Here is a 9,138-nt window from a genome sequence, read left to right on the forward strand (position 1 = left end):
CGGTCCCTCATGTCATCCACAGGCAGCAGCGAGGGTGACTACTACCAGCGGGGGGTTCAGCAGTCGTTCAGCCTGACCGAACACATAGCAAGTAACCCACTCTCCACACCACTACCGCCCTGCACCTCCCCACTCAGGCAGGAAGCCATGGGCATTCACCACACATTCACACCGCACACCTTGCTGCATGTACCCCTAGGGCGCGGGTTGTCAGCGCACGCCGCTGCGTCGCACGAAGCATCGCAAATAGATGCCATGCCATCTTCAGCGCGCCTGGCAACAGCATGCCTCATGTCGCCTGAATCACAGCCTATCAGGGCCTTCTCAGACAGACACGCAAGCAACAACGGCTTGGGGGGTGACGGGCCACAGAGCGCATTTGACGTTTACTCAAGCACGCCTACGGCGGGCATGTTCTGCGAAGGCCGTGCACACGATAGGAAAGCCTGTCAGTGCAGCGCATCACTTGATCCGGAGGATTCCAGACACGCACAGACCGCCCCGGAGCTTACCGCCGAGCCATGCAATTTGCAGGGCATGGCCTGTTTATCAACCCACTGGCCGGAGCGCACTCAATGTGCTGGCCAGGTACTTTCCTCTGCACACAGTTGAGAAAAATGCCTGCATGTCATATGCATGAGCTCTTGTGGGTGGCTGTGATCCTCTCGGCATTTCAGTGTGTTTCCATTCTGGACCGAGCTTGATGTTCAGCCACCGCTGTTTGAGTCTATACACGTACGTATTTGCCTAGCACTCGCCAGGGGATGCGTCTGAGCGTCGTGGAAGCAGAATAGCTGCTCTGCTGGAAGTGAATTAGCTAGGGTGAGCTGATGATGATGATGTATCTGTTTACAACACTACCGCATCCACATGGACATTGGCGACTGAGCTGAGCTGAGCTGCCTTGCTATGTTCGCGCCTGGAGCTTTTGTGGGGGGAGATAATCTCACCTCAAGTTAGTGTCATCGGAGCTTATCTCGTGTACCCATTGCGCATATCGTCATGAAGGAGGCGAGCGATGGGGTTTAGTTGACCACACGACCATGGATCACATGGATGGAGTTTGTGTCGACAGCTGCAGCGGCCTGCATGATGTGTGCCAACGCACCCCCCTCTCGTCCAAATTCGAATGCTGGTCAGGATGTGCGCATTTTGGGCAAATGACCGACGCAGACATGAGTACACGCTCACAGTGCGCCTTGACGGCTGACCTGACAAGAACCATTATTATCTCCGATGATTATATGGATGTGCCGTGCAGGGAACTGCAGCGAGTGCCGTTTTGACAAAAACAAGTGACCAGGAGTTGCCCGGCGTGGTGGAGCAGTGGATGGAGTCTTGGCCGCTGTATACAAAGCTGATGACTTGTGACTTCCAGTGGATGGAGGCTGATGCAGTGCTGCGGTCTGCCAGTCAGCGGACGGGTCTCTCTTGCGAGGCAGTTGCACGCGCGGTGCCCAGAATCGCCAAAGCTTTGGCCGCGCATGCCACTCTCATGCGCCAGGTGGCGGACTTCTTGCAGGAACTAGACAGCACGGATGGCTACACTCAATGCAGCACAGGGTCTTTGCAGGTACGGCAGCAGTTCCGTGGTAGGAGGAAGAACGCCAATACTGTCCTTGTGGCTGATGACGCTGTCCCCAGTTTACCAGTCTGCAAGTTGGGTTGCAGCACGATGTGCCATACCAAATGTGCACCGGCGACATGCTGACTGTCGTCACCTTTCAGGTGCCACGCTCAAAAAATGTTGCTGGGCAATGGGCAGATGCCTTGCCTTTGGTTAAATTGGTATGATAGCTGTTGGTATATAGCTCCTATCCCCTGATTCCATGTTCAATCTAGTGTGCATATAGTCATGCCTCTGTGTGCTAACTGTCAGCACACATCGAACAAGAAATGAAGTCTCAATTCAGTCTATGCTTAGATGAGTTGAGACTAATGACAATTTAGTGGATGTCCTAGTCGTCACACTTCGTCTGTAGTGTTTCAACAGCCTTCCGCTGAAAGAGCACAATCTGTTATTCCAGTCCACCAGGGAGTTCGTTTTGAAGGTTATGGGGACATCAGACGTGCATACGGCAGCACCAGTACTGGTAACAGCTTCGAAGCACGAGTTCAGAACGGTGACTCGCATCGTCCACAGGACCACAGAAGTTTGCTCCACCTTGCTGCATTTGGGATCCTATGAAAATGAGCCCGCATGTTGCATGCAGTCCTTTTACAAGCACGTACCCGGTCAGCCCGTGCACCAATTCAAATTCATAGCCGATTTTGACTGCGGCATGCACGAGGTGCTTGCCCTGGTGAAGGAGTTTGACCTTCTCTCCACCTGGAACCATCTGCTGATAGACTCAACCATCCTCGCACAGCTGGGCGTCATGGAGATGAAGGTTTACAACGGCATTCGTCTTCCATGGCCACTGGCTGCCCGACAAGTGTTTGTCTGGGCTCGTGGTTCAGACTGCCTACAGTCAGATGGCTCTGCACTGATTCTGTTTGAGACGTTTGAGCCCTCCAAGGTGTGTTGCATCGACCTGCTTTCTCATGCACTACATGTTTTGCATGGGCTGCGCAGTCATGCTTCACAACGTGCGATTGCAGTCACGATGCATTCGTCCCGTTGCTCGGAATTTGTGTGACAAAGACTGACGGCCGCGCTGCCCACGGCATAAATGCAATGCAACCCGGTTATCAGAAGTGTAGAGCCAAAGCGGTGCACTGACATGGCCTGTTGGACTTGCCGGAATGATGCTTTGGTATGTTTCATCTTCGACATTCAAGTTGCCATCTCTTCTCTTCCTCCTTGGCCTGTTTCCAACCGAAATCAGTACGCGACACTGCAGCAGCAAGAAATGGGATTGGAACCATGCTTGTGCCATGCAGGAAGAATTTCTTGAAGTCAGCAAAGGCAGGCACACGGTCGTCTTAGCTAAAGGTTCTGGGGTGCGGATTGTTCCGCTTGACAGCAAAACGGCCGAGGGCGGTCAAGCGTGCCGCGTCTTCATGCAGTCAAATGTGGACCCACGCATGCCTATGGTGCCCGCAATGGTAATCAATTTCATCCTGAAGGTGTGCAATTGGCCAACTTAGGTAACTCTGCATATCTGATGGCGCAACATTCATGAAGGGTCCGCAGCCCAGAGAAGGAACAGCAACCAACAGAAGTATGGACAACCTTAGCTCGGTGAGCCTGAATTCTGTATAAGTTGGCATTCATGCATGAACATATTTTACTTTAGTTTTTTTGAAGCGTAAGTCCGCACCATCCTGACGTGTGTGCAGCTTCAAATCGAGTCACGCTTTTTGCCTTCACGTCAATAAACAAAAAATCTCAGCTGGAATCATTCTTGGTGCTCCGTGCACATCGATGCGCATGTTCGCAGACCGCTGTCACACAAACGTACTTGCTGTGCAGATGTTGGCGCCCTTGTTATATAAGATGGCTCGACGAGTCATCCTGACAGGCCTGCGAAACAAAGATGGAGCCCTCTACCACCGAATTCAGGAGAACAAGGACTTTTATGACTGGATCATTGCGTGCACGTCGCAGTTCTTGCAGCAGCAAGCCGTAAAGTGAGCTGCACAAGCTTTCTTCAGGTCAGAATGATGGCCTGCTGGAAACTCGGGGGCGAATCAGGTACCCACTGCTTCAAGTCAGCTGTTGAGCGGTCTATGTCCCTGATAGTGCAAGATAGACACACGGGACACGTGGGGCTATTCGAGTTCCTTCTGCTGGTGTTGTTCCTGCTCTTCGTCCAAGCATACCGACACATCACATTGTACAATTACATGATCTCGCTGAGCGTTCATTGCTTGGATTTCGCTCGCCCTTTGCGCTCGCAGGTAGACGGTTAGAGAGAGGACGACAGTACAGCCATGGCTGCATGGCTGCTACAAACCTATAAAGCAGCGGTTTTTCATGCTTTAGACACTCAAGATGCTTGGACATCAGGACGAGTCATGTTGTGACGGCATGACGTCATTGTGACGAGGCGGATTCATCTGTCAGAAGCACATTGCATGGCACTCGAGGTGGGATGCACATACATACGAAGACAGTGTGTTTGAAAGACGAGCTCACAGGCCGTAGTCCAACCAAACGAAAGTTTACTGCGAGAGCTGAGACCGTGTAGCGGTCGAGGCCTTGAATGTTTTGTTATGATTGTCATAAAAGGCAAACATCGCCTCTCCTGGCAGGCCTGGTGTTTGGAGACTAAACCAAGGCGTCTGTCTCTCTAGACATAATTTCTCTCGTGAAATCCTGATATGATTGGCAATATTCTTGCATGCACAGCTAGTTTACAATGCCTTTGTTTAATGACCGGGTCAGTCAATAGTGACCCAATGTTTCTTTCTTCTTCGCATCATTCTTCCACTTCGTGATTCCCGGATCCCTTCACGATCCAGTATCATTCGCCCATTTTTTCCATCTGCTTTTCCTTTCATCGGCTGTGATTGTTGGCGTTCTCCGTCGGAAGCTCAAATGGTCGACTGGGCTCAACATGTGGGGCACGTATACTTGTAGCAGCGTCGTCAATTCTTGGAATGCATCCCCGACACATAGGCATGCAACGCTCATGGGCACTTGGAACGGACCTTTTCAGCTGCAGTGCGCACTCTTGCAACCACGTATTGCAATAGTCTCGCTAGATGCAGAGCCCAACAAACAATCTTTCTACATTTGTGACCTCAGTTCGAGGACTTGCGAGATCTGGTCCCAACGTGTATATTTATCATGTGCCAAACTGTGTGAAGTCCATCACATTGTTGCTTATCTTGGGCGTGCTCGCAGCTTGGTAGAACTGAGTTGTAGTTTGCGCCAAGTTTGGATTGTATTTTTCCAAAATGGACATTGTAAGACATCACTTCTTGCGGTATCGTCAATGTTAGTTAGGGATCAATTGAAGACATCGCAACAGCGATGATTGTTGTTGCCCGGTCTCTTTTGGGTGACGTATTTAGCATTTGTTTTGATTTCTGATAGGCACGGGCAGTCGTCGGTGACTCAATCGCTTAGGATCCTGTCACCCATTGCCAACACCGGCCAGTAGGCTGGCGCCCCTTTGTGGTTGCTTTGTCAGCCTGATGATGCTGTAGGTGACTTTGAATTTTCAGCCCCATGTAATGCCTGCTTCGCATGTGGATTCGTGCAGCCGGATCTCGTTTGCCTCTACCGATTTCAGATTCTCCTCTGACTCTTGAATACCATGATTTTCTGCCAGCAACATAGTGCACTGATTCAACGAGGACTTCAGAAAGCGTATGCGCGTCTTCGACAGAGGTCTCTGTCGTCCTCGATGCTACGTCCAGAAGCTGGTGGTGGGGCCACATTGTGTTAATATCCGCAGGTGACGTTTGAGTTACACCGCGCAGGCAGTCACGATGCCTATGGCTGCTTGTCGACATTCTTTGTCTCGATGATCTGGGTGTCAACGTCGGCAACTGGTGATCGTTGACTGACTGTTGCTGATCGTGTGATACTCCGCACATTATGCGTGAGTCAATGTGTGGTAATGACCATGTAAACGAACACGTTTCGGATGCATGGCAAGGCGGGGTATCTCCCATAATGCAGGTAATAATGACCCCATTACAACTTCATTAATACCATTTCAATTCAGGTAATCCTCGCAACTTCCACCATCTGCTTCTGTTCTGTCCTGTCACCCTTGCAGCATTCATGCAACAACAACAACAACAACATGCATCCACATTTCAACCAGCAGTTTACAAGAAGCCCGTTTTACGTATGAGGCATGTCGGCATTTTACTCGCTCTGCTGGTGACACCAGTGGTGTTGTGTAGCCTACACTGTACGACAGCTACACCGTAGGAGCATTCGGCCGACAAGTCCACAAAGAGTGCAATCTGCGCTAATGCGTGCAAGCATGAGTGCTGTCGCTCATTTGATGTTTTTGACATCAAATGTATGTCCGAAGAAGAGCTAGGGGCTACAAGCGATGCCTGTGGATCGCGTCTTGCCGCTGAATCACGTGAACGCCCTTTTTTGAGTCAGGTAACTTCTCTCTTTCCGCTGCTCACTTCATTGCTCGCTGGTAAGTGAATGATTGTTCGCGTATGTAAGCTCAGCGTAGCATGCATACGGTGCGGTCGCTGTTTCCAAGACTTGTTGTCTGTTCTTTCTCATCTGTGCGAATTGACAATATATGACGATCAGGGATGAGGTAACCCATATTTTGTGAAGGAGATCATAATTCAATGGCAGTTGTGAAATTTTGTCATTGGCTCGGGTAGTGAGGCTCAGCGTATGTGCTGCCCATTTAAAGCTGCCCTACCCTATGACATAGGGTTCCTCCTGATGCCCAGGCGATACCGCCCAACTCTTGTATCCACCGCATTCCATGGTTCAGAACCCCTCAGCATTTGTGAGAGGGTATTTGGACATTAGTATGTTTCTTGCCGGGAGCCGTGGATCTGCGCAGCAGTAACCCGGGTGCGACTATTGGCACCAATAGACAGGTCAAATCAGCATTATCTGCTTCGGCTACATGGCGTGTTGCATCCCTGTGATTTTTTCGTGGCTGCTGCCTGACATGCATCTTACGTTGAGCACCAGCCGCTGTAGCCTAGTTGCTCCGCCATACCACAAATGGTGTCTCACAACACTTCCAGTATGGTCGCGTCATTCCCACGGGACGACTAGAGCTGTTTGTTGACGGGTGCACCGTTAACGTCATTGTGGTGCTGATGCTCGGGACGTGTGCGCGACAAAGCCCGGATACTTCGCCCGCCCGTTGGAATCAACGCAAAGCCGCCAACCATGTATGCAGAGTGTAAATGTCGCACTCATCACGTTCCCCAGTCATGTCGCGCTCAATTCTTACGGGTGCAATGTCGACCGTGTGCTGGTGTGACGACGGCGCCGAAGTCTTGCCAATCGTACGATACGTGCAGAGGTGAGCTCCACGAGCAGCAGCGTACGCATCCTGCCATCTTCTGCGCGTGCTTGGAGGTGCACCGTGTCTCCAGAGAGAACATCAAGTGAGCAAGCCACCCAGGTGGTGCATCATGCCACACACCGTGCCCGATGCTCACCAGCGGCTCCTCCCGGTGGATCCAGGGTTTACGATCCAATGTGCAGTGTCAGAGCGGGTGGTGAAAGGGGAGGATGTGAAATTCTCGCACCGCGCACATCCAGACACAATCGGCCGTGTCATGCCGCCATGCGACCCATCCAGCGACCCCTCAGAATGGAAACTAAACTACGACGTCTTCTGTGTGTGCGATGGGCACTGTGGAACTGCTGCAGCGAACTACGTACGGCAAAACCTACTGCCCACGTTGCATCCTCTGATGCCGGCAGCAGTGCCACCCACGTTTCGGAACCAGAGCGGGGGGATATATGCCCAGACGCTCCGTATCGCCCTCACGAAGACGCTTGTTCAGCTAAACAAGCAGTTCTCGGCCATGGGGGTGCTGTCAGGGTGCACGTGCACAGTTGCAGTTGTGACAGGCGCTTTGCTGACTGTTGCGAACCTGGGTACGCTCGCCTACTGCAATCGGGGTTGGCACAGTGGCATTGACATCAGCAAAAGCATCGCCTTCTGATGCTCAGTGCTGTTGCTATTTGCATCATTAACGGCACAAAGCGCTCGGCGGAATGCCTGTCACAGTCGCCCTCAGTGAGACGCCAGCCGTTGAATCAGTAACGAGTCATATGGCATGGTTGGCCTGCACTTCTGGCACCGTGTACCTGGTTGTGGGCGCCTTGAGCTCCATGCGCGCCACGGGTTGTGGGTTGGTTGAGGAATCCCTCAAGGAGCGGCACAAATCAAACGCATGGACGTGGATGCACATTAGAATCGACTATCTCGAGATAACAGGCAAGACGGCATGCTAATTGAGCGCCAGCAAACCACCTTCATAGCTCGAAACTGACCTTCCACTGCCGATTCATGCGTGACGGAGGTCAGTCGACACATGCACAGGGACAATGAGCAAGGCTTGTACTTTTGGCGAATACTGCAGGAATATTGCCATCCACTATGCCAGATATTCAGATATCCCTTTGGTATTCATAGGTACTCGAGCGGCAAACAAAAAAAGGCCATGAGTGGCGTGTCAAAAGCAATTCGTTTGGAATGGTCGAACCTGGCGGCCTCGGGTCTCGTTCCTTTAACGCAATGCACTGTGCCCGTCTGGCCGGTGTAAAATGCTGAAGTGTGCAGGTGACTCCGACGCCATATTGGACGGGTTCAACGAGATCGTCAAGATGTCGGTGCCGCACCGCGTGAATGACAACTTGATGGAGCGGAAGCGCGTGAAGCAGGCCGGGTCATACATGGCGACGATTTCCATGAACATGACAGGTGCAGCACGCCCGGGGGAAGCAGGCATGGGTCCTCTGCGAATCTGGCCAGGGGGGCTCTGTGTCTCTCGAGGGGTGGGGGATGTGGACGTTGGTCCAGTAATCATCGCCAAACCGCACATACGTCAAGTAGTGGTGCCGGCGATGGGAGCGCGCCTCATCATCGCTAGCGATGGCGTCTGGGACACGATCCCCCCAAAGCTCGTCAGCAAGGCCTGCCGCAAGCTCGGCGTGGACAGCGCTGCAAACGCGATCTGCGACAAGTGCCTGCGCGCTAAACAGGGCTTCCTGATCGACGACACGACATGCATTGTCGTCGATTTCGTCCCCTACGGCGTGACCTCGTTCAAGGGATACGATCCGCAGAAAGCCATGTCTGAAAACAGCTTTTCGGTGCGGCCTGCTCACCAACGTGTGTCGCGCCCACGCGGCTGCTTTGCTGTGCGGTGTGTATGTTGTTGGAGTGCTGCTGTCCTCACGCGCTGATGTGTTGCCAATCGTCTGCATGGGAGTGAAGATGCTGCACTGGACTGCGATATGTGTCTGTATGTCTGCATGTCCTGAGTTGGTTGATGTTTTTTCGAGCGCCTCTGCCTCTGTGCTACGGCTATGAGGCCAGTAGTGGCTTAGCTGGTTCACTCCCTGCAAGCACACTCGACCAAATGCAGGCCCTCCACATTGCCACAGCAGATTGCTGGAACAGCAAAGTCCAGAAGTGTATGAAGCACGCTTCCTGCTTCGAAGCGAATGATAAGGCAGGGGCTGCTGATGGTTCTGCCTCAGTGCTTCGCCAGGCAGTTTGCTTTGTG

General features: G+C 52.3%; 1 protein-coding gene across 1 annotated transcript; it reads left to right on the plus strand.

Annotated features, from left to right (window-relative positions):
* The first annotated feature begins 8,173 nt into the window (after nucleotides 1-8,173).
* Nucleotides 8,174-8,815, plus strand: LOC149810275 (putative protein phosphatase 2C 5). The gene has a single exon (XM_089994323.1). The coding sequence runs from the start codon at nucleotides 8,174-8,176 to the stop codon at nucleotides 8,813-8,815; it is 642 nt and encodes a 213-aa protein (XP_089850449.1).
* The last annotated feature ends 323 nt before the right edge of the window (nucleotides 8,816-9,138 follow it).

The sequence above is a fragment of the Nuphar pumila genome, unplaced genomic scaffold (assembly GCF_984573655.1).
Source record: "Nuphar pumila unplaced genomic scaffold, dmNupPumi1.hap1.1 HAP1_SCAFFOLD_414, whole genome shotgun sequence".
Classification (NCBI taxonomy): domain Eukaryota; kingdom Viridiplantae; phylum Streptophyta; class Magnoliopsida; order Nymphaeales; family Nymphaeaceae; genus Nuphar; species Nuphar pumila.

Coding starts and splice junctions, on each gene's coding strand:
- LOC149810275 (XM_089994323.1), top strand. CDS start 8,174: ATGCTGAAGTGTGCAGGTGACTCCGACGCCATATTGGACGGGTTCAAC.